The sequence below is a fragment of the Vipera ursinii genome (genome assembly GCF_947247035.1).
Source record: "Vipera ursinii genome assembly, chromosome: 6".
Classification (NCBI taxonomy): Eukaryota; Metazoa; Chordata; class Lepidosauria; order Squamata; family Viperidae; genus Vipera; species Vipera ursinii.
The window spans coordinates 55,944,979-55,968,917 of record NC_139515.1 but is presented as its reverse complement, the minus strand read 5'-3'; the positions used below and the strand labels follow the sequence as shown (position 1 = coordinate 55,968,917).

At 36.8% G+C, this 23,939-nt stretch overlaps 1 protein-coding gene across 6 annotated transcripts in view; it reads right to left on the bottom strand.

The window, feature by feature from the left end:
- APAF1 (apoptotic peptidase activating factor 1) overlaps nt 1-23,939 on the bottom strand; it is a 66,844-nt gene that overhangs the window by 6,915 nt on the left and 35,990 nt on the right. For all 6 annotated transcript variants that reach the window (XM_083365997.1, XM_083366001.1, XM_083365998.1 and 3 more), the window contains 10 exons: nt 21,494-21,613; nt 20,934-21,059; nt 16,936-17,097; nt 13,443-13,571; nt 10,425-10,550; nt 9,155-9,274; nt 5,312-5,437; nt 3,489-3,614; nt 2,537-2,656; nt 356-481 (listed from right to left, as the gene is read on the bottom strand). In XM_083365997.1, the coding sequence (XP_083222123.1) occupies nt 356-481; nt 2,537-2,656; nt 3,489-3,614; nt 5,312-5,437; nt 9,155-9,274; nt 10,425-10,550; nt 13,443-13,571; nt 16,936-17,097; nt 20,934-21,059; nt 21,494-21,613 (1,281 nt within the window). The remainder of the gene's footprint in view (nt 1-355; nt 482-2,536; nt 2,657-3,488; nt 3,615-5,311; nt 5,438-9,154; nt 9,275-10,424; nt 10,551-13,442; nt 13,572-16,935; nt 17,098-20,933; nt 21,060-21,493; nt 21,614-23,939) is intronic.

Sequence of the window (23,939 nt, the reverse complement as noted above, 5' to 3'; positions counted from 1 at the left end):
ATAATTTTACTTTAACAAAAATAAAACTTATGACTCCAGAAGAGTCTTTTTGACAGAAGTATATTTTACAATTTGGAACAGATAATTGTATCATTTCATGTTATATGCTCAATAATATAGCTCACAAATGAAATATCATGTAAAATATTACATAGGAAAGGGTATAAAAGGCAAAATATTGAAGTTACATCAGCTTCTGGCAAAAAACCCACATTTTTCCTTACATGGCTGAGGTTCAGACACACCTGAAACAATTTAGAAATCTTGATGTATAAATGAATTAGTAGTGATTTAATTATACAGCTGTGTTAAACTGTCTTTTCTTTTAATACAGTTCAAACACTCACATACTGACCTTGGCAGTTTTATCAGCAGAGGTAGTAGAAAATATAGTGGCATCAGGTGAAACAGCACAAGAAAGAACAGTATCTTCATGGCAAGTAAGATCTTTTTCTAGTTTTCCAGTAAGTATATTCCAGACCTGTAAAATATAGTGAAATATACCAGTGATGAATACTGATTGTATGTGGTTGATAAGCAAGACAGACAGACACTTACGCAAAAGGAAGAGGAGCCTGAATTTGATTCCTTTCCCAAAATGTAAGTGTATGTCTTCATGAATGAATCCAATGAAATTTTCAGCTCTGGATAAAACAAATCCTGAAAATCTCAACTCTCAACATATGTCTATATATGTATTTATGTATGTATACACATGCAAACATATAAAAACACTTCTGTCAGAAATCTCATTCCAAAAAAGGGCAGGGTCCTGGTGTGTAGGTATAGGGGTTAAAAAATTACCTGTAAATAAGGTATCCCATTTATAAAATTAATGATTTCACAAATGCATAAACAGGTAGTCCTCAACTTATAACAGTTCATTTAGTGACCATTTGAAGTTACAATGGTACTGAAAAAGTGATTTATTATTGTTTTTCACACTTATAACCATTACAGCATCCCCATGATTATGTGTTCAAAATTCAGATGATTGGCAACCGATTCATATTTATGACAGTTGCAGTATCCCGGGAATCATATGATCATCTTTTGCGACCTTCTGACAAGCAAAGTTAATGCGGAAGCCAGATTCACTTAACAACTATGTTACTAACTTAACAACTGTGCAAAAAAGATTGTAAAATGGGGCAAAATCACTTAACAAAGTTCACTTAACAATGGGCAAAATCTCACTTAGCAACGGAAATTTTGGGCTCAATTGTGGTTCTAAGTCGAGGACTACCTGTACTGACCATTTTCTTGTACATACACAAATTAGTCTCATAGATAGAAAAAAACATGACACATATTCATTCCTATGTTCAGTAGGAATGGCAAAGGAGGAGGGGGAGAAAGAGAAGTGAATAACAAAGGGAAGAAGAAAGAGAAACACTGATAAATCCACCAGGCAAAAAGCTCCTCCCAGGAGTGATTAAAAGCAAAGACATCATGCTTTTCAATAACAACTTCCCCAGCCATATGCATCTCTGCCCATTGTCACATTTATAGTTCATATTAAGAAAATCCCTACAATGAGGGTTACTAAGACAAAAAGAAATTCTTATAGAATAAGTATACTAATGTAAAATTACCTTTAGAAATAGTAGCAGATGGATTTTTCAAAATGTAAGTTTAATAAATTTAATACTTTTAAACTGTAAAATAGACTATTAAAACAGAGTATTTGTATGCAGCTAATTTAATTTTACTCACTTTCTATTTAAATAGTTTTAAGCTGATAGTTCCATAAAAAAAGTTCCAGATTGGTTTACTGATCAATGAGAACATGATTACTTTACTCCAGATTTTGTAATTTAAAAAGTTACAAAATAAAAGAAACAGTGACGACATGAATAGGAGTGGGGGGAAAAACCTGCAGAAAATTCAGACATACTTAATTTTCTGTTCCTTCATCACTGTATCAGTGGAACTGTAAAGTTAGTGTCCTTTATATCAGGGGTCTCCAACCCCCAGGCTGCAGTCTACTACCGGGCAGTGGCCTATTCGGAATTGGGCTGCACAACTGGCTGGCCGGAGCTTGCATGCACAGCTCTGCTGGCAAGAGCGATGGACCAGAGGGTACTCACATACGTGCATAGTGGCCCGCCTTTCGTGAAGCCCAGTTCTCCTCTCCCCCCTAGCTGGGTTAAGTTGCAAAGGTTGGAAACCGCTGCTCTAGTTGTTTTGGACCAATTCCATGAGTCCTACTAGAATGCCAAAGGATGAAAACTTCTGGAAAGCATTATATTATCTATGAATGCTATAATACAAGTATTGGTGACCTTATTAAAATCTAAAAGAACAGAAATAATTTAGAAACAGAGCCACTAAAAATGAAATAGCTTTTCTTATTTATCCTTCTATTTTAGCCTGATAAAATGGCTGTTTGTTGACATTAATCAAACAAAATGTGATGACATTCTTTGTAAAACAAATACAGTATATATCACCTTAACCCATTTAACTTTTATTCAGTACACATAAAATTTATACGGACTATTCTAAAATAATGAGTAAATTGATTTTTATTTACTTTAACTGTTCCATCAAATGACCATGAAAGAAGGCTTGATTGCTTCAGAAGATGAAAATTCTTGACAGATTCTTTATGTCCTTTCAGAATAATGTATTTTTCCGACTGCCAATTCCATACCTAAAAATATTGTAAACATATATTTAAATAAAATAAAGATATCTATGTGTTTTAAAGAACATTGGTTATCTTGAATATAATTTTTTTTATCGGGAAAATATTCTAAGACACTTGTGAAAATTAGTTAACCTATGTACACTGACCTAGTGGTTAAGACACCAGGCTGGAAAGCTGAAGACTATGAGTTCCCGTCTTGCCTTAGCCATGAAAGCCAGCTGGATGATCTTGGGCTGGTCACTCTCTCTCAGCCCAATTCACCTTATAGGGTTTGTTGTAGGGAAAATAATAGGAAGAAGGTGTACTAGATATGTTCACCACCTTGAGTTATTTGTAAAAATAATACAGGCAGGATACAAATAAATAAATAAAAACCAAATACAACTTGGGTGGCATAATGGGAATAATTCTATTCTCTTGAGGATTCAGAAATCTAACATTTATCATCTGTGAGCTATGTATTCATTCCTGACATACTTTACAATGGATGTATTCCCATACACTGCAAGTTTCTTACCATTTTCTATCTCCACATAACTGGAAATATAACAATATATGAATATCCCAGTAATGAAACAGGAGTTAAACAACCCAATTACAACTATAAAAGTTTGGAAACAGTTATAGTTTGTAAGCTATCATTTTTCCTATTCAATAGTTTTGACTTTTTAAAATACCGATCCTTCTGAAATAAGATTCAAAATGTAGAACTGATAAACTGTTATAAATACTGTATTTTTTATAACAAACTGAAATAATTTGAGAAAAAATATAATTTGAAGGACTGCCTTCAAATAGTGTCAATTTCTAAACAAAACTTGCAGCATTCCTCTACCTGTATAGTTGAATCATCGGAGCTTGAAATAAGAGTTTTTCCATCAGAAGTAAACTGACAGTGCTGTACAGCTTTCCTGTGCCCCATTCTGGATTTTAAAACATTCCTATCTGATACATTTAAAACCTGTTAAAATGAGATCAGGCAACAACATGTTGAGAAGAATTCAATATGGATGATTTTTTTAAAAGATCTTTTTAAAAATAGATCTTTTTGATACAAAAAAATCCTGAAAAATAGAAAATATACTTGTAAACCAAATTTTGTGACAATCTTTATAGAACTATGCTGTTATTGAAACTAAGAGATCAGGCCTTGAACTACAACAACATTAAATTTTATGTCTAGTACAGAGTTTTTCTTTTTCTGGACCCATAGGGTTAAAAAATGATTGAAAGAGACTCTTGCTCTTAAAAAAATTCAGATGTGTGGTTTAAAATGTAATAGTTCCATACCCATAAAAATTCTGTATTTATTTCAGATCTGAAAAGTTATTGCCAGCAGAAATAGCTAAAGTGAACTGAACTGAACACACAGACACAGACTCAGACACATACACACACAGAGAGAGAGAGAGAGAGAGAGAGAGACTCTAAACTCCAAAACACAAAATAGAAATATACAAAGTCCTAAGATTATATCAAAAAAAATCAGAGGAAAAAAAAGAATGAAAAACAAGAATAGTGAAGTTGTGCCTTCTCTGCTGTGGCATCTGCCTTAGGGAACATTCTTCCCCCACAAAATTAGAAAAGCTCCATTCCTTTTGATATTTTGGAAGGTACTTAAGACCTGGGTGTTATCAGGCCTGGGGCTCCTAGAGAACCAGAGACATGCTTAGAGGGTGCCACTGCTGAAGTAGCTATTGTTATCCTCTCTTTGCCACCGTTTTTATATCTGTCTTTATAATATTTATTTTTAATGCGGTTTAATACTTTTATGTCTGTTGTTTTTATATTTGTTGTTTTGTTCACTTGCACACTGCACAGAGTCTCTTTGGATGAGATGGGTGGCTATACAAATTTAGTAAGTAAGTAAATAAAGGATGGATAGATGGATATTCACAGGATAGTGATGTACCATCAACATCGTGTCAATGTCTTGCAGGCATATAGATTTTCTCCTGCTTGTATTAGTTCAGATTACAAGTTTATTGTGTTATTATCATAAAATATAAAAATTTCACTGGATAATTTTCTATAAAAATAACTTGTCCTCTTAAACTGAAACACTCAATTATTTTGCTCTGATACTAGATGTGTAAATGAAAGTAAGTCTGGTCTAGTGGTTAAAGCACCAAGCTAAAAATCAGGAGACTAAGTTTTAGTTCTGCCTTAGGCATCAAAGCTGGCTGGGTGACTTTGGGCCAGTCATTTTCTCAGCCTTTCTTTCTGTAGATCTCAGCCCACAATGTCAGGCTCAGGCAACAAACCACTCGGTCAGTTCTTGCCACAACAAATGGATTGACCCTCACTTAATCAAATGGATTGACCCTCACTTAATCCACAACTGAAAAAAAAAGAAAAAGCCAAATCCTGCACTTATCGAAAAATGCTAGGAAGGAAAACATTGATGGGTAAACCATAAATGTGTTAAATGTGAAATGAACATCAAAAAATGAGTGTGATTCTAACATTGGCTTGAGAAATATATTCTCAATATTACAAACTTGTAGTCAGTATTAGGAAAACATATTCAATGTTCATAAAATTATTAAAACAGAATCTTCTCAAATTCATTATCTTACTGATTTTGACTTGTATGGGGAATATAATTATAATCAAGTCAATAGTCACTGATTCAAAAATTCAATTCTAGTACTTCACCTTTACAATTCCATTTTCATCTCCATATGCAGCAAATTGTAGATCTTCACTCAAACAACAGCAGCAAATAGAAAACTTCTGTTCTTCAGTCAAATAGATAGCAAGGCCTGTAGATCCGTTAATTAGCTATAATGCAACAATGGAAATTACTGAGCATCATTTAATGTCTGTTTCTTTGTTTAGGGTGTTTTAAACTATTTTTCCCTCAGAGTTGAAAATAAGAATCAGTAACATTATTGTTAACAACAATATATAAAAAGTAATATACAGATAGATTTCATATATTCATATAAGTGGTAAATGTATATGACAAGCATATCTTCATTGTTGCTTTGGTAGTGATGCCTATACTTATTTTGTCAGTCTCATTTCTCCGACAACTATCCAGAAGCACACTGAACACACACTCGATTAATTTTAAAAGATATTCCATGCCAAAAACAGCTTATAAAGATCTTTTCAAGAAATTCTTTAAATATTCAGTGCTTTGCGAAAATGAACACCATAGCAGAGCTACGCCCTTTTCTGTTTCTTGCTTTCCATTTCCATAGCAACCTAATATTTAAGCTGAAAAATGAACAATAAGCAGCACTGCATTGTATACCCTTATTAATAAACAATTTTAGAAAAGGATGAACTTTGTAAAGATTTAACCAATTCCTGAATTCACAATTTTCTCACCCTAATAAAGGGCTAATGAACCTGAAAAAGTTATTTTTATTTAAAGAAAAGAAATTTTGATACAAGTTCTCTTGCAACAGGAAAGTCGTGCTTGTTGAATTAAAATTCTAAAAGAATTCTTAGAATGGGATGTGTCACAATCCACCAGTAGAGGGGGGTATAGCACACATACATTTCATATATGAAATGAATCCATAACATCCCCATAAGTGGAGACAGCCTACTACATTGATACCAGCATCTGTCTTTGGGTCACCATAGCAGGGGAAAAAATATAGGTTCTTTTAGAATGCTGCTATAATACTAAAATTGGAAATGATTGCCCATCTGATATTGGGGGAGCAACAGAATGATAGCATAAAATTTAGAATAGAATAGAAGCAGGCAAGACTATATCCTTATTACAATAAAACTTAGGGGTCTGTTTATTTATTTATTGTATGAATTTTCACCAGACTTGTTAATAAACCCTATCTCTATGTGGACAGAGCAGTTTTACATTTATATTTAACAGCAGAGAATTCAATTAAGTCCACATCAGAACTGATGCCAGTAGATAAATATTCCTTTATTAATCCAATAAGCAATTATCTTTTATATATAAAATGAGCATATTGGGGTATGTAGATTAAGCATATTGGAGTTTTTAAATCTTATAATATATCATAGGTAATTATTTTAAGCATTAATATATGCGATCTCTTCAGGTTTTGATAGATTCAAACCTTAAATTTTGGTACATTTAGACCATGTTTAAATCTTACCCCTCTGAGCAAGGTTAATACTCTTAAGAATATATCTCCAATATCAGTAATTCTCAAATATTTTAATCTCAGAACCCCTTTATATTATTAAAAATGCCTGAGTCCCCCAGAGAGTTTTGGTTTAAGTGGGTGACATCTAGAAATGTATTAGAAATTAAATATTTTAAAATATTTATTTGACTTAGACGAATCCCTGAAATGGTTTCAGGGACTCTGAGGGATCCTCAGACCACATTTTGAGAACCAATCTCCTATACAATTACATATTTAGTATGGGAATTGAATGAAAACATTGAAAGATCACCTTTTAATGAGACTGGGTACATATGGTGGAGGAATAATTGAGCTGATGGGACACATTGTTTTAAATTGTCCACTTTATACAGACACTCACCAGGAATTGTTATCTCCATTACTAAACAGCCTGGTTGTTCTGACTTGTTTATCTTCAGTTAATATTATCAGATCAGACTTTACTTCTTTGACCACAGTTAAGTACTGTTCTATAGATTCATACAATATCCCATAGTATATTTTCTAATTCTAATTCCAATCCTTCTCAGATAAGTTACAACAATTATTTTCTTCTTTTTTATCCTAATTAATTGTGATTTTCTTGTTTTATTTGCTGTTCTATGACCAGCAAAAAAATAATTGATTTATTGTAGAATTGCTATCTATATATGATGGCTTAGAAGGCTGGTAATTCTGAGAGGATGTCCTCCTGACCTGCAAAAATTCAGTTGGCCTGCCAAAATCTAGTTGATTACTGTATAGCAGAGAGGATTTAGCATATTCTATACAGTGCATTCATACCCCCTTCACTTTTGTCAATTTTGTTACGCTGCAGCCTGATTTTACAGTTGTTGAAATTCATTTTTTCTTTCATTGAAAGAAAACAGAATTTTAGAAATGTTTGTAAATTTATTAAAAAGAAAAAATATCACATTGGCATATGTATGCAGACCATTTGCAACAACGCATGAAATTTAGCTCTTGTGCCTCCTATTTCTCTTGATGTTGCTGACAGGTTTCTACATCTTGGAGTCGACCTGTGGTAAATTAAATTGATTGGACATGTTTTGGAAAGGCACACACCTGTGTCTGACAATGGCTACTGTAGCAGAGCAAAAGCCATGAGGTCAAAGGAACTGCAGAGCTCAGAGACAGGATTATTGTAAGGCACAGATCTGGAAAAGGCTACAATAAAATTTCTGCTGCATTGAAGGTTCCTAAGAATACAGTGGCCTCCATAATTCTCAAATGTTTGGCACAACCAGGATTCTTCCAAGAACTGGTCACCTGTTCAGGCTGAGAAATTGGGGAAGAAGGGCCTTAGTATGAGAGGTGACCAAGAACCGGATGGTCATTCTGACTGAGCTCCACAGATCCTTTGAGGAGATGGGACGGAGTTCCAGAAGGACAAACATCACCACAGCCCTCCACCTATTTGGGCTTTATAGCAGAGTGGTTAGATGGAAGCCTCTCCTCAAAACACATGAAAGCCCTCTTGGAGTTTACAAAAAAGCACCTGAAGGACTCTCAGACTGTGAGGAACAAAATTCTCTGGTCTGATGAAACCAGGATTGAACTGTTTGGCCTCAATTCTAAATGTTACGTCTGGAGGAAACCAGGCACAGCTCATCACTTGAGGGAAAGCTGAATGGAGCAAAGTGCAGGGATATATTCAATGAAAACCTGTTCCACAGTGCTCAGGACCTCAGACTGGGCTGAAGGTTCACTTTCCAACATGACAATGACCCTAAGCAGACAGCCAAGAGAACAGAGGAGTAACTTAGGGACAACTCTGTGAATGTCCTAGAGTGGCCCAGCCAGAGTCCTGACCAGAACCCTGTTGAACATCTCTGGTGGGACCTGAAAATGGCTGTCCATCAGTTGCTATCCAATCTAACTGAGCTTGCAAGATATGCAAGGAAGAGTGGCAGAAAATCCCCCAATCCAGGTGTGCAAAGCTTGCTGCATCAGACCCCCCAAAGACTTGAGACTGTAATTGCTGCCAAAGGTGCTTCAACAAAGTACTGAATGAAGGATCTGAATACTTATGCCAATGATATTTCAGGGTTTTTAAAAATAAATTTACAGACATTTCTAAAATTCTGTTTTCACTTTGTCATTATGGGGTACTGAATAATGAGAACATTTTTTTTCAACAACTGTAGAATCAGGCTGCAGCATAACAAAATTGACCAAAGTGAATGGGATCTGAATACTTTTGAAATGCACTGTATATCTCTGCAACCATATAGTAGTTGTCAGGAGTTTTGCAACCAAAATATGATAGTCCTAATCGTTCATGAATACACTTAAAATAAAAACCAAGCTGTGCCAAACCTGCTAATAATTTTCAATATAAATGAAGTATCTAAACAATATTTACCTGCAAATGCTTCAGACTATCTATTGCCAAGATGTTGACTTCATTATCTAGAAATGAAACGTCTATTTCACAATTTAACACAATAGCAGAGGACTTGCATACTTTACTTGTTTCCCATATCTGTTGAAGAGAAAATGATGAATAGAAGCTATGTCATCCAAATTGTAGAAGTTTGAGCACAGATAAATTAAACTGTAAAATTTAGGGCTATAATTACTCAGTTAAAAATAAACATCAACTTTTATTTTCATCTATTAAGTTATTTAATGAATAATGTGTGTCCCGAAAATGCCTTCTTTCAAAAGGCAACTGGATTTTTCCATTTGGTTTCAAGGCATTTCGCTTCTCATCATCATTTTAACCATTGTCTAAATAACTACATGTTTCTAACCTATATGGTCCATGAAAGGAAGAAGTTATATGACAGGGAAAATATAAACCCTTCCATTCTCTACCATTCAGTCAGAACTGAAGAAGCTTCTTGGATGAGAAGTGAAATGTCTTCAAGCAAAAAAAGGAAGTCCAGTTGCCTTTGAAAAAAAGCACCTTTGGGACAACCATGACCTGGACGATTAAGAATCTCCACAGAAATTTATCTGTGTATTTTGTGAAATCATATATTAATCAAAGTTCTAGTTCTTTTATTCAATTCAAAAAAGTAGACTTTGTTCCAGGTTCCATCTTTTGTCTTAACAGAACAGTTAAAAAGATGCCTTCTCCATATTAACTCCTATACTATGGAGTTTTTCATCAAAAGATATTCACTAGAATTTCATTCTATCAGAGATGTTGCACATTTCCACTTGATATGATTATGCAGTATTGTTACTACTATTTTATTTGCTTAGATGTAATATATTTACCCTATTTTCTGACTTTAAAACGAAGGATTTTTTTTTAAAAAAAATAATGAACCATCTTAAGAGTTTTTTAATTTATGTCATCCATTTCCCCTATAAGTCTCTGGGACGCTTAAGAGAGCTTTAAGAGAGCTATAAATTACATAAATACACAAAGTTTCATATTTAAAGCATTTTTCTACAGCACTGACTTATAAACAGCAGAGGATAAAATAAGGATACAATGCAACTAATTCAAATATGCTAAAGATCTGTACATATTTTGATAGGTAAAATTCCTCATTTGACCCATTATAAGATCAATGCCTATATCCTGAACTTCTACTGCTGAAAAATAAAACATAAAGACAATTAGTCATTATTTTACTGTCTGTTAAAATTTCCAACAAAGAACTGAAGGAAAAACTTACCCTTATTGTTTGGTCATCAGAAGAAGTGACAAAGAAAGACCCATCAAGAGAAAAATTCACAGAATATACCCAACTCATATGTCCTAGGCACTCAGCTATTTTTGAAATGGATTCAATATTCCATATCTAAGAGAAAAATAAAAAGACCTCTTTTAATGTAAGAACATAATTCCAGTAAATCATATCAAATAGTGACAAATCATTGTCTCCCAGTCCCAAGAGGTTTGCAAAAGGCATAATCACACTTCCTACACTGTTGTTTCTTGGTAATTGGTACTCTATTTAGAATCAGAGCTTTTCATCCATTAATGGGCCAGTATTTGTAGAATTTTTTAACAAACATTATAATTAAAAATAGCTCACATTCAAACAGCTTCCTTTAAAATATTAGGTTGTCACCAGCAACTACGACGTTACAAAAAACACACAATACAGATGTATAGAATTAAAATGTCCTTATCTAAAAGTAAACGTAATTGAAGATTAGATTTTAATTGTTTAATTTTGCTCTATTTCAAGCCCTTTGTTATTATTTTAAAGTAGCTGGAACCATCATAGACCTTAAACAATAAATATGCATTAGAAGTATAAGATAAAAGGTAAAGGATTCCCCGCACATGCGTGCTAGTTGTTTCCGACTCTAGGGGCCGGTGCTCATCTCCGTTTCAAAGCCAAAGAGCCAGCGCTTGTCCGAGGACGTCTCCGTGGTCATGTGGCCGGCATGACTAGACGCCAAAGGCACACGGAACGCTGTTACCTTCCCACCGTAGTGGTCCCTATTTTTCTACTTGCATTTTTACATGCTTTCGAACTGCTAGGTTGGCAGAAGCTGGGATGAATAACAGGCGCTCACTCTGTTACGTGGCACTCGGGATTCAAGCCGCCAAACTGCCGACCTTCTGATCGACAAGCTCAGCGTCCTAACCCACTGAGCCACCGCGTCCCTTTTAGAAGTATAAGATAGAAAGATATAAATAAACAAAAAAATAATGGCATACAATTACAAACTGTTAATTTGCTTTTTTGAATTTCCAAACAAAATGGTTTATCAAAGTGACATATGGACCTTAGAGTTTCACTATTTTTTTTTAAGTATTAATGGTGGCATTCTGTTGTTGTTAGTTGCGAAGTCGTGTCCAAACCATCGCGACCCCATGGAATGGTGGCAGATTTCCCTGGAATTTTAATTTTTGATTTCAAATACTACATCCAAAATTATAGATATGTAGATTATTGACTTAAACTGTTAAGTATAACAGTTTTTTTTGGGGGGGGGGGAAAAACCACAGTAATGGCTATTTGCAAGGATAAAAAAAATCTCTATTCTGACTCTTAGTATACTGCATGGATCTGCTAGCTAGATTTAAGCAACAGGATGATAGCTTATAATAGAGATGCTAGCTAGTATAGAATAGCATAAGTATGATTGGGATAAATATGGAGTTTGGTTGTATTTCTGGCATATTGGCCAAAATATGTCAAAACTAATCAGTACATGTAGTCCTTGACTTACAATCATTCATTATGTTGTTAGTTGCGAAGTCGTGTCCAAATCATCATGACCCCATGGACAACGTTCCTCCAGGCCTTCCTGTCCTGTACCATCTTCTGGAGTCCATTTAAGCTCACACCTACTGCTTCAGTGACTCCATCCAGCCACCTCATTCTCTGTCGTCCCCTTCTTCTCTTGCCCTCAATCTTTCCCAGCATTAGGCTCTTCTCCAGTGAGTCCTTCCTTCTCATTAGGTGGCCAAAGTATTTGAGTTTCAACTTCAGGATCTGGCTTTCTAAAGAGCAGTCAGGATTGATTTCCTCTAGGACTGACCGGTTTGATCACCTTGCAGTCCAAGGGACTCACAGGAGTCTTCTCCAACACCATAGTTCAAAGGCCTCAATTCTTTGGTGTTCAGCCTTTCTTATGGTCCAACTTTTACTGCCATACATTGCAACTGGGAAAACCACAACCTTGACTATATGCACTTTTGTTGGCAGGGTGATGTCTCTGCTTTTTAGTGTGCTGTCTAGATTTGCCATGGCTTTCCTTCTCAGGAGCATGCATCTTTTAATTTCTTGGCTGCAGTCCCCATCTGATCTTGGAGCCCAGGAAAATAAAATCTGTCACTACCTCCATTTTTCCCCCATCTATTTGCCAGGAATTGAGAGGGCTGGATGCCATGATCTTGGTTTTCTTAATGTTAAGTTTCAACCCAAGTTTTGCACTCTCCTTCTTCACCCGCAACAAGAGGCACTTTAGTTCCTCTTCACTTTCTGCCATTAGAGTGGTATCTTCTGCGTATCTTAGATTGTTGATATTTCTCCCGGCAATCTTAATTCCAACTTCTGATTCATCTAGCCTTGCCTTTCTCATGATGTGCTCTTAATATAAGCTAAATAGGCAGGGCGACAGTATACAGCCTTGACGGACTCCTTTCTGAATTTTGAACCAATCAGTGGTTCCATGTCCAGTTATCATTTATTTAGCAACCCTCTAAAAAAAATGACAACCAGTATTTGTACTTATAACCATCACAACATACCCATGGTCATATGATGACCATTTGGCAACCAGCACATATTTATGACAGTTTTAGCATCCTGGAGCCATGTGATTATCATTTCTGTCCTTCCCAGCCTGCTTCTGACAAGCAAAGTCAATGAATGGGGGAAGACAGATTTCCTTAACAACTGCGTGATTCAATTACCTGCAATGATCTGCCTAACAACTGTTGTAAGGTTGTAAAATCAGGTGTGACTTACTAACAATTGCCTTGGAATTCCAACTAGATTATTCTGCTTTGAAAAATTAACCGTGCAACCACATGCACATAGGAACAGCTTAGAATAGCTGTGGTGAACCTTGCAAATGATATGGCTATTTTAATTATATGGAAAAAAAACTGGACAATATGCTATTTTGCCCAATTATACTATTTACACTGAGCTGTTGCTCATTCCTGTTCTAAACTAATACATTATAGCAACAAGAAACTTGAGGATGGAAATAATATATTTACTTACTTCAACAGAACAATGTGATAAAGCAACTGCTACTATTTGACTATTGGGACAGAAGTCACAGTATTGGATTGTGTTGTGGTGGCTCAAAACAGCCTCTGCCAATAATTCCTTGGTTTTAACATCAACAAGCTGTAAACATAATAAATATTTTAAGACATTTATTTCCCTTGTTGTTTGGAAAGTTACTTATAGTTATATAAAGTTGCAGCTGAGATATTTATGCATGCAAGCATATGGTGTGTATGTAACAATCATAATACAAAATGATACATTTTGACTTTATAGCTGTAATATTTAGCAATGCCTCCCAACAAAACTGTTTGTCTGTCTGTGTCTGTCCATCCATCCATCCACCCACCCACCCACCCACCCACCCACCTATCTATCTATCTATCTATCTATCTATCTATCTATCTATCTATCTATCTATCTATCTATCTATCTATCATCTATCCTGTATGTGAGCATGCATACAACAGGACAAAAGAAGTCTAGAAGCTATAACTGATTTGCACCAATAATTTCTCTGAAATAATTTTAATTACATTAATAATTTATTAAATATCTTACTCATTTCACTTAAAAAAAACCATTACATGTAATTGACTTCTTGCTGGTTTTCAATATCATTGACCATGGTATCAAAAACTAGGCGTGGGGAGCACAGTATTGTGATGGTTTACATCCGTCCTCTGGGACCAGTCCCAATCAATGTTGTCATGAAAGGTTCGCCCTGCTGCCCCTTGCTTTGTGAGGTGCCACAGGTTTTGGTGCTGTCTCTACTTCAAGATTTACATGAAGTCACTAGATATGACTATTACCATGGATGGCGTCTCATCAGCATGTGGATGATACACAGATATACATCTCTGTTCCCTTCTTTAAGTCACTCATGCCCTGTTTATCTCCTGTATGAACTATTGCAATGCACTCTACATAGGGCTACCTTGAATAGTATCCAGAAACTGCAACTGGTACAGAATGGTGCAAAACTGTGTGACCAGTTTTGGGCATCCCTAGGGTTGCATATGTAAAACATCTGCTATTTCAGCAGGTCTCCAGTACCTAACCTGCCCCAGGCCTAATAACATAACCAGATCTTCAGGACATTTAGGAATATCAAAAGGGATGTACTTAATCCAATTTGAGGAGGATGTTCCATAAGGCAGGGGCCATAGCAGAGAAAGCATGTCTCCTGTGACCCACCAAATGTAGGTTCCTAGCCAATGGAATCCACAACGTGCCCTATCTGGTAGGGCGGGCTAATATAACCAAGGAGAGGTGGTCCCTGAGAAACCCCAGTCCCATGGCATAAAGGGCTTTAAAAGTTAAAACCAGCACCTTGAATTGGACCCAGAAGCAAACCAGCAGCCAATGCAGCCTGAAAAACGGACACGTAATATGTATTGTTCAAGGAGAGCACATAACTTCCTGTGCTGCTGCATTCTGTACAGGTGAAGCTTCAGGGACAGAGGACTGAAGAATTCAAATATAAAATCTTTCAAATGCTGTTTTATTTATTTACAAAATCATAAATATATTTAAGCTCCAGGAAATGTGTTTATATCTCATGTGTACAAATATTAATGTAATGTATTTATCTCCAAAAAAGGTGGAAAGGAAAATATTCATACAGTCAATGCTATAAGGTATGAAAGATCTGATTATAATACCAAAATATGGTCTCTGAGCCTGGATGAAAACCTAGAACATGAGCTATATTATGCATTGTTTTGTGTTCTTTTAGATGAAATACGTGTTGGGGCCACAAAAAGGTAGAGAATTGTTCAAATTCAGTTTGTATCACATATACTACTAGCTGGAGTATTCTCTCACAAAACAAGCTGCTGCCCTCATAAAAGTCCAGGGGGAACTGAAGCCTTGGTCTCTTCTGCTATATGCTGATATTGTTCTTGAAGTTGTTTTGGCTATTTATTTAGAGAAACAGGAGAGGCTTTAGAGAAGCTACTCTCAGATTTTGAAAATGATCAGTAGAGCTGACCCTCAGGCTGGAAAATAGAAGGGGGCTTCAAGGATTCCCTTTTTAACAAGCTAATTTCTGACTCTGCTTCAGAGTATTTATGTATTAAATTTATAGGCACCCCATCTCCCTAAGAGGTGACTCTAGGCAGCATTCCTGAATGAACATACAGCAGGGGTGTCAAACTGCCGGCCTGCGGGCAGGACGCGTCATCCGGAAGCTGCGCTCACCCCATTGTTGGCAATGGCAAAACTCTCCCGATACGTTGCATGTCACGTGACGCTGCGAGTTTGACATGTCTGACATACAGTATATTTATATATTTATATTTATCAAATTTTTATACTGCCCTTCTCCCGAAGGACTCAGGGCGGTGTACAGGGCAATAAATGTTAAAATACGATAATACAAAAGTTAAAAACATTAAATAATTATGCCCGATATAATATATTAGTTAAAATCCATGTTAAAACCCCAAACCCCAAACTCATCAGACCAGGCTGGCTTGTTCAAATAAATAAGTTTTTAGATCACGTCGGAAGGAGCGAAGGTCGGGGGCCATCCGGAGCTCAACCGGTAAGCGATTCCACAGGTCTGGCATGCCCACAGAGAACGCCCTCCCCCTGGGGGCCACCAGTCGACATTCTCTGACCGGTGGCACCCTGAGGAGGCCCTCTCTGTGGGAGCGCACTGGACAGAGGGAGGTTGACGCCAGCAGCAGGTGTTGCCGTAGGTAATCCGGACCCATGCCATGTAGGGCTTTATAGGTCATCACCAGCACCTTGAATCTCACCCGGAGGGCAACTGGAAGCCAATGCAGCTCATGGAGCAGAGGTGCAACATGGGAGTATCGGGAGACCCCCAACACAACTCGCGCGGCTGCATTCTGCACCAGTTGAAGCCTCCGAGTGGTCCTCAAGGGCAGCCCCATGTAGAAAGCATTGCAGTAGTCTAAACGAGAGGTCACGAGCACATGAGTGACTGTACGCAAGGCATCCCGGTCCAGATAGGGCCGCAACTGGCGCACCAGGCGAACCTGGGCGAAGGCCCCCCTAGTCACAGCTCCTATATGATCTTCTAAGGAGAGCTGTGAATCTAGGAGGACCCCCAAGTTGCGAGCCCTATCTACTGGGGGGGGGGTAAAAACTAACCCCCTATAGTAAGAGGTGGAATAGTCTGAATTTCCTGAGATGCCGGCACGCACAGCCACTCAGTATTGTCAGGGTTGAGCCGAAGCCTGTTCCTCCCCATCCAGTATGACATTGCAAGTTTGACACATCTGACATACAGTATGATATGGCATGACACTGTTCTTCTTTCACCTTTTCTTTCTTTCTTCACCTATTACCTTTCACATGTAATACTAATTTCTAAAGCCGTAAAACTATCTGAACTGAAACAACACAGCACTTTTTTCTACCTTAAAAAAATTAATCTGTGAACACTGGTATCTCAAAACAATATTTAAAAACAAGATGAAAATACATTACCAGCATATTATTAAATACTTACGAAAAGTTTATTTTTAGCTGCTACTACTATTGCTGTGCCATTAGATGACCAGGAACAACACTTCACTAACACTTCCATATCATCATGGTATCCATCCCCATTTCGGAATAAGTTGCCTATATTAATAGTTTTCAGTTCATTTGCTGACTGCACATCCCAAAGCTTTTTAAAGAAAAGTTTTCTGATTAGTATTACTGCCAACTATATGTTTGTCAGAAAATAGCAACATATTCAAATCAAGTAGCTAAGTTGATATAAAATTTCTTATTCATTCATACTGCTTTATTTCTAAAATATTGCTAAGTAAGAACCATTTCAAAAATACCTTTTACTGGAACAGACTGTTACGAGTACATGAATAATTTTACTTTTAACCAGTACAGGAAGTATATTTATTTTATATTTCACTTATCTAGGTATACCTATATACTTACCGTAAGTTTTCTCATATAATAGTTTTAAAAAGCACTATTTATTTTAGTTCATTTTTCATATAGCCATTAAAATTATTTATATAATGGACTGTTTTCTGTTTAGACTTTGACAGAAAAATCCATTCATATCAATCTGCATAAATTAAACATTTTCCACTTTGCTTCTGTAATGGTTTTAATATACAAGTTATTTTATTCATAAAGCCCAAACTCTTGATTGTATTAATGTTAATGAAATCCATTTCATAAACTGCCAATATGAATCTATAACTTGTTACTGCTAATAAAAAAGAATGTTTTGCTTTTTACATTTGTATTCTCTGTACTAAATATATTTCAGAATCTAAGTTGCTGGATTTGTTGATATATTATTTTGTTATAAAATCTACTTCTATAGACTTCTGATACAAATTCAAATTATATGCCTAGCCTATTAGAAATGAAAGATTGTTTCTTTTTTTCTTATACAAAACCAAACAACTATGTCTTATTACAAAATACAATTGGAGTATGATCCTACTTACCGATAAGTTATGCACTTCCCATAGTTACAAAGGCTCTGAAAGGTCTGTAAAGCACTTTCAGATGTCCTAAAATGTAAAAACTGCTCCCCCCATATCATTTGATCATGATCTGATCTGGGTGATTATGATTTGGGTGCCTGGCAACCTGTTTGCACTTACAACTGGTGCCAAGCTCCCTGTTATCATGTGATCACCATCCTCTCTGTCAGCTTCCCCAGAAAGTCAGTGGGGAAGCTGGCAGGAGAGACTGCAAGTTATTGCTGCCTATAAGGATTTCCCCTTCCCTCAGTGCACATGGGCGGTGGTAGTGGTGGGAAATTCTTTATTAAGTTGCAGAAATGAAACTCAGATCTTTGGTGTTTGAGCTTCATTTATCCCGCCAAGCACATAAGTTTTCTTCCAAACACAGAAGGGAGCTTCCTGCCCTTCTTCAGCAGGTAACTCTCTCCCTTTGTCCATTTAACAAACTGCCCAGTCCCTTAACAACTGCAACTAGAAGAATTGGGATTGCAATCAAATATGGGGATGTGGGTGTTTTGCTTAACAACTGTTTCGCTCAACAACTGAGATTCTGTTCCCAATTGTGGTTGAAAGTTGAGGACTACCTGTATTTTTGCTGATAGTGAAAAGGCTTTTATCATACAGAGTACAAATCATCTTTTTCTTCATTTTAGTCCAATTTTAGGGTTGCCATGCTAATCCTTTTTCATTGTCCATATAGGTAGTTCTTAGTTAACAACTGTAATTGGGGATGACTGATAAGCAATGTAATCATAAATTGCAATGGCATATGATCATGTGAATTAGCAATGACACTACCCATTATCACTGTTAAGCAAGAATGGTGGGACTCAAAGCAGTCTGACAAACAGGTAAGGCATGGTGCGAGTGCAGTAGGGGTGGGATTGGCTGCTGCCAAGTGGGGATGGTGCACAAGTAACTGACAAGTCATGGTGTGGGCAGGGGTGGCTTCAGCCAGACTGAGAAGGTTGCATGAGTGGCCAAAGAGGCACAGTGCAAGTACAGTGGGGCCAGGGCTACCGAGTGCCAGTCAGAAAAGGATGTGAGTGACTTACCAGAGTGATTTGTGACCTTCTCTTATGGCTTCTCCATTGACTTTGCTTTAGGAAGCCAGCAGGAAGGGTTGCAAATGGCAATCATGTGACTATGGGATACTGCACCTATAGTTAAGTGAAAGATAGTTGCAAAGGCCTCGGATTGCAATCATGTGACCCTAGGGATGCTCTGGCAGCCAGAATTTTAAGCACCATCATAATTTTGAATAGTAACTGAACAGATGGTTGGTAAGCGAGGACTAGCTATAAAATGTTGCTAACGTACCTGGTTTTTGTTCGATCAGAATGTATTTATCTGAATCCTGCCTTTTTTTTACGAATAATTCAAAGCATATCCAACACACCTTCTACCTTCTATTTACTCACAAAAACAATCCTGTGAAGTGGATTGGGCAGAAAGAGAGTGCCTGGCCCAAAGTCATCTAGCTTCCTTTCATGACTAAGAAGGGACTTGAACTTACAGTCTCCCACTTTCTAGCCTGGTGCCTTAACCACTGGACCATATGCTCAAATATACACAGCCAAATCTTATTCTATGGAGTTCATATCCTCTAGAGGTAGTCCTTAAATTATAAGAAATTAGTTGAACAACCATTACAATGTTACTGGAAAAAAGAACATAAATGTCTGATGTTATGGCTGTGCCCCCATTGTCATGTGATATTTAGGTGCTTGGCAGCCTACCCATATTTACAACTTGCAGGGGCACTGAAACATCCCCCATCCATCTTCCCCTCCAATCTATGTCTTTTGGGCTGCCTTGCACAGCAGCACCTGGCAGCAGTGCCAAGGCTGGGGCTGCTATCTGAAGAAGGACATTTACTTAAATGGTAATAATTTTTCTAGATGGAGAAAGAATCGACATACAAATTGGAGAATGAGGTCTTCCAAAATATTGCAAAAATGGGGCTCCTGCCATTCTTCGAATGGCCCATTCTCAAGAGACCTGGACAAGACCAGGTTTCTGAAGAATTGAAAGAATGGCATGCACAATATGGAGAAGGAATGGGATGTGCAACTTGAAGAATGAAGCAAGGTGGTGAAGGTCAGGGGGCACAGCAGAGTCTGTGGACCACAGGGCAGTAGGGACAAATGTGGCTTTATACATTGATGCTGGCATGACTGGCTATGCTGTGCAGTTAAGGGACAGGTTTTCAGTGGTAATAGTTGTCCTGGGACTGAAACAGAGGCTTGGGAGTGGTAACAGCAGACTGTCCCTGCTGAAGACCTTGGGCCTCTACTTTAGTCCAGTACTGGCACTGCTATCAATGAGTGCCATTGGGCAGGGCAGCAAAAAGGACATAGATTAGTGGGTGATAGGTGGGTGGGGAGAGTTGCAGCATCTCTGCCATCATAAGTGCTCCTGGGCCTGGTGCAGCAGCTGAGATTTCTGGAGGCAGTTAAAGTCCCAAAGGTACTTTTTCTGGAGGCAAATGGACTTTGTTTTTCTTTGAAGACATTTTGCTTCTCATCCAAGAAGCTTCTTCAGCTCTGACTGGATGACAGGGAATGGAAAGATTTTTATTCCTTGCAGACAACTGGTCATTTGCATTATTTTAGAGTTGTTGAGGCCATTTGGAGGTTTATCTGTGTGTTCAGATGACCCTGTCTAGCTGTCAGACATTTTGTGACAATTTTGTGACAATTTATTTTTCACCAGGTACTTGTTTATTGTAGGAAGGAATGTATTATAAAGCCTCAGAGAACTCTGTTTAACATTCATTTTTTTAAAAAAATTGCAGCAGCACAATGGGGAAAGAAGGGAGGGAGGGAGGGAGGGAGGGAGGGAGGGAGGGAAAGAAAGAAAGAAAGAAAGAAAGAAAGAAAGAAAGAAAGAAAGAAAGAAAGAAAGAAAGAAAGAAAGAAAGAAAGAAAGAAAAAGCCATAACACAATCATTATTTTCAGGGTACAAAAATACAGATTCAAAAGATACTACCTATAATAATTCACTCTCAAGACATACCTTTAAAGTTCCATCAGCTGAACAACTAGCCAAATATTTATCATCTGGTGAAAATCTGCAATGGGTTACAGATCCTTCATGACCAAACAATGTATTGCGACAATACTTACTATTCAGATCCCAGAGCTTCATTTAGGAATAGGAAAAGGAAACCAAGAAAAAATGAATGTATATTAAAATTAGTCAAAAAGTATTTATTTTGGCTTCTCACAATATTCATATTTCTTGTGTAGCAATGAAAATAAATTTGCAGCTTGCACTTTTTATTAGGAACTCCCAGACTGTTGTCAAACTTTATTTATTATCTCCTATAAACAGCTATAGAAACATAAGTATTTGGGAAAGTGGAAGATTATTTGCTATGCTGTCAGTGTATTTCAAAGGACAATTCTAATTCATTTTTATAGTTCAGCGGTACCTAAATGGCCTCCAGTGGCTAAACTTAGGAGCAACAAAGTAACAAATCCCAAATTAATGCATTTCAGGAGGCTTCCACAAATTCTCTACTATGAAATACCCAAAGCCAACTAAATATCAATTTAATTTCATTTACTACTTACTTTGATATAAGTATCATTTGAACATGTTGCCAAAAAAAGATGACTAAATTGGCAGAAGTTGACCTGCTCTGTATGTTCGTTGAATTCACACACAAGTTCACCTGTTCTTGAGTTCCAGACCTAAAACATCATATACAATAATTCAAACATTTAAAAAGATACTTATCAAGTAAATATATCAATATTGATATATCAATATATCAATTTTTAATCTAAATACTAGGCAAAGCTGAAATATGTTCAATTTCTATGTACATAAATATTCCTTAAATTTTAGCAAGTAGTAATTTGCTGAAATACTGAATTTGAACTTGCAAATGTAAGCAATATATAATAAGAATTCAAATTACATGTTTTCTTTATCTAAACTATCTCATAGGTTAACTAAAAGATATTTTTCTAGATTGGGAGATTCTTCAATTACTCATGCCCTCATCACCTTTTTTTAAAAAAAGTTTTATTAATTTTACAATTTTACCTCAAAATATCAAAATATTTAGAAAGCAGCGTGTTCATTGAGTAATCAATAGTCCAATAACAAAATCATTCGTGCATATCTCAGGTTAGATCATCAAAAATTCCCTCTCTGTTTCCCATAATTACTATATCACAATCAAGTTAATACATTTCTAGTTATAACACAATCAGTTAAGATATTTATCAATAAATTTTTACTTATAGTTATCATGTCCTGTTTTTAAAATTTTACCAATTTTCAATTACAGTGCTCCAATTTAGCCTTTAAGATGCCTAGAATTTAACTTTCGGGTAGCCCAAATTTCCCCTATTTCATTACATAGTAGTTGACATATCTAAAATACACATATTGCTTAAATACATTCTTATCTATTTCACAAATATATTCTATTTGTCATCCTAATGCCTCATCACTTACTAATAAAGTTTCCCTTTATTGTCTCAATCCAACTTCCATATTTTAATTCAAAACTTTATTCCAATAGCTAATTTTCATTTCCCTTGTAAATCTAAATCCTAAATCTTAAATCGAATAATATCTTTTAAAGTCTCCCCTTACCCCATTAAGTAAAATTTTAGGCTCTTCCATTATACAGAAGCACCCCCCCCACTTTTTAAAGTCTAACTCTGGCTTTCTTTTTGTGCTAAGCAGGCTTCCATACCAGTGCCTTTAAATCCTCAAATGGATCTCCCTTCATTCCTACACGTTATTTGAATCAAGGGTAGTTGTTGTTTCGTTGTCTATGTTTTCAGTATGCTGTACTTGTAAGTCTTTAGGACCCTCCATCTCAGTGTTGTTTTCATCAGCTTGTGTTGTTTTTGAGTTGTAGATTCTATAGTTGAAATCAAGGTTTGGCTATCAAATTTCTCAGTAGATTGTACATGTTGTTCTTTAAAGTCCTTTGTCTTGATATTAATCTTCTGTTGCTTTTTGAATTATAAGTTTATCAGTTGAAAGCAGGGCTTCATTTTGTAAGTTTAGGCTGGCACCTTTGTCTTTCAGTCTGGAGTTCATTAGTTCAGTAGCTTCAAGGATTTTTTCAAGTATAAGTTTATAGTTAAATTGTGGATAATATTCCTCCATTTCTAAGGTGTTTACAGATAGTTCTTTAGTGGAGGCTATTTTTAATAGAAGTCAGTGAATGCCCACCTCCACTATACCTGGGAGTTGTTTTCACCGCCAGCTGTTTCAAATTCTTATCTTTTTTAGATAATGCCAAGGACAACTAGGCTGTAACCAGGTTACACAGTGAAAGATAAATCTCCTTGCTGCACCAGGCTTTGCCACAAGATGTTCTCAGTAGCATATAAAGTCTTTTTCCAGTCTCCAATTAAGCTTTTATCCAGTTTAAATTTTTTTCCTCCCCCCCCCAGCTTAGCAAGTAGGGGTAATAGGTCCCCGTAGAAATAGGAACTTTTTGGGACCCCAAATTGCCAAAAGGTGCAAGTCCAATTTTTATTGTTGTTTAGTTTAGTTATATTTTTCTTTTCTTTTCAAAGCTTTAACTCCCCAAGTAGGCAGATGCCGCTATTCCAAAGGGGCGGAAGAAATTTTCAAAATGCTCCCACAGGAAAGTAGTTGGGGAAATAAGAAACATAGCGTCTCACCCAATTCCTCCACGTTGCTTTCGTCGTGCTTGTTAGTGCTTTTGGCTGGTATGGCTTACTGATTGGCCATGTTGATGGCCAATCTTTACTTTGTCAGTTCAGAGGACCTGCTCCAGATCAAACAGAGGGGCTGCTGCTCCCCCCCCCGCAATCAGTCGGGGGGCCTCCTCACGGTCGTCGCCCCTCCAGGGCGACTTTTGACCCTTTTCAGGGTCTTCCAATGGAGGAAAAGCAGGCGGCGGAGAGAACTCTCCCCGTACGTCCGCCAGCACCGCAAGCGCAAACAGGAAGCCATGCCCTCATCATCTCGTGACTGGATTACTGCAAGGTACCCAATATAACAGACATGTCAAACTTGCGA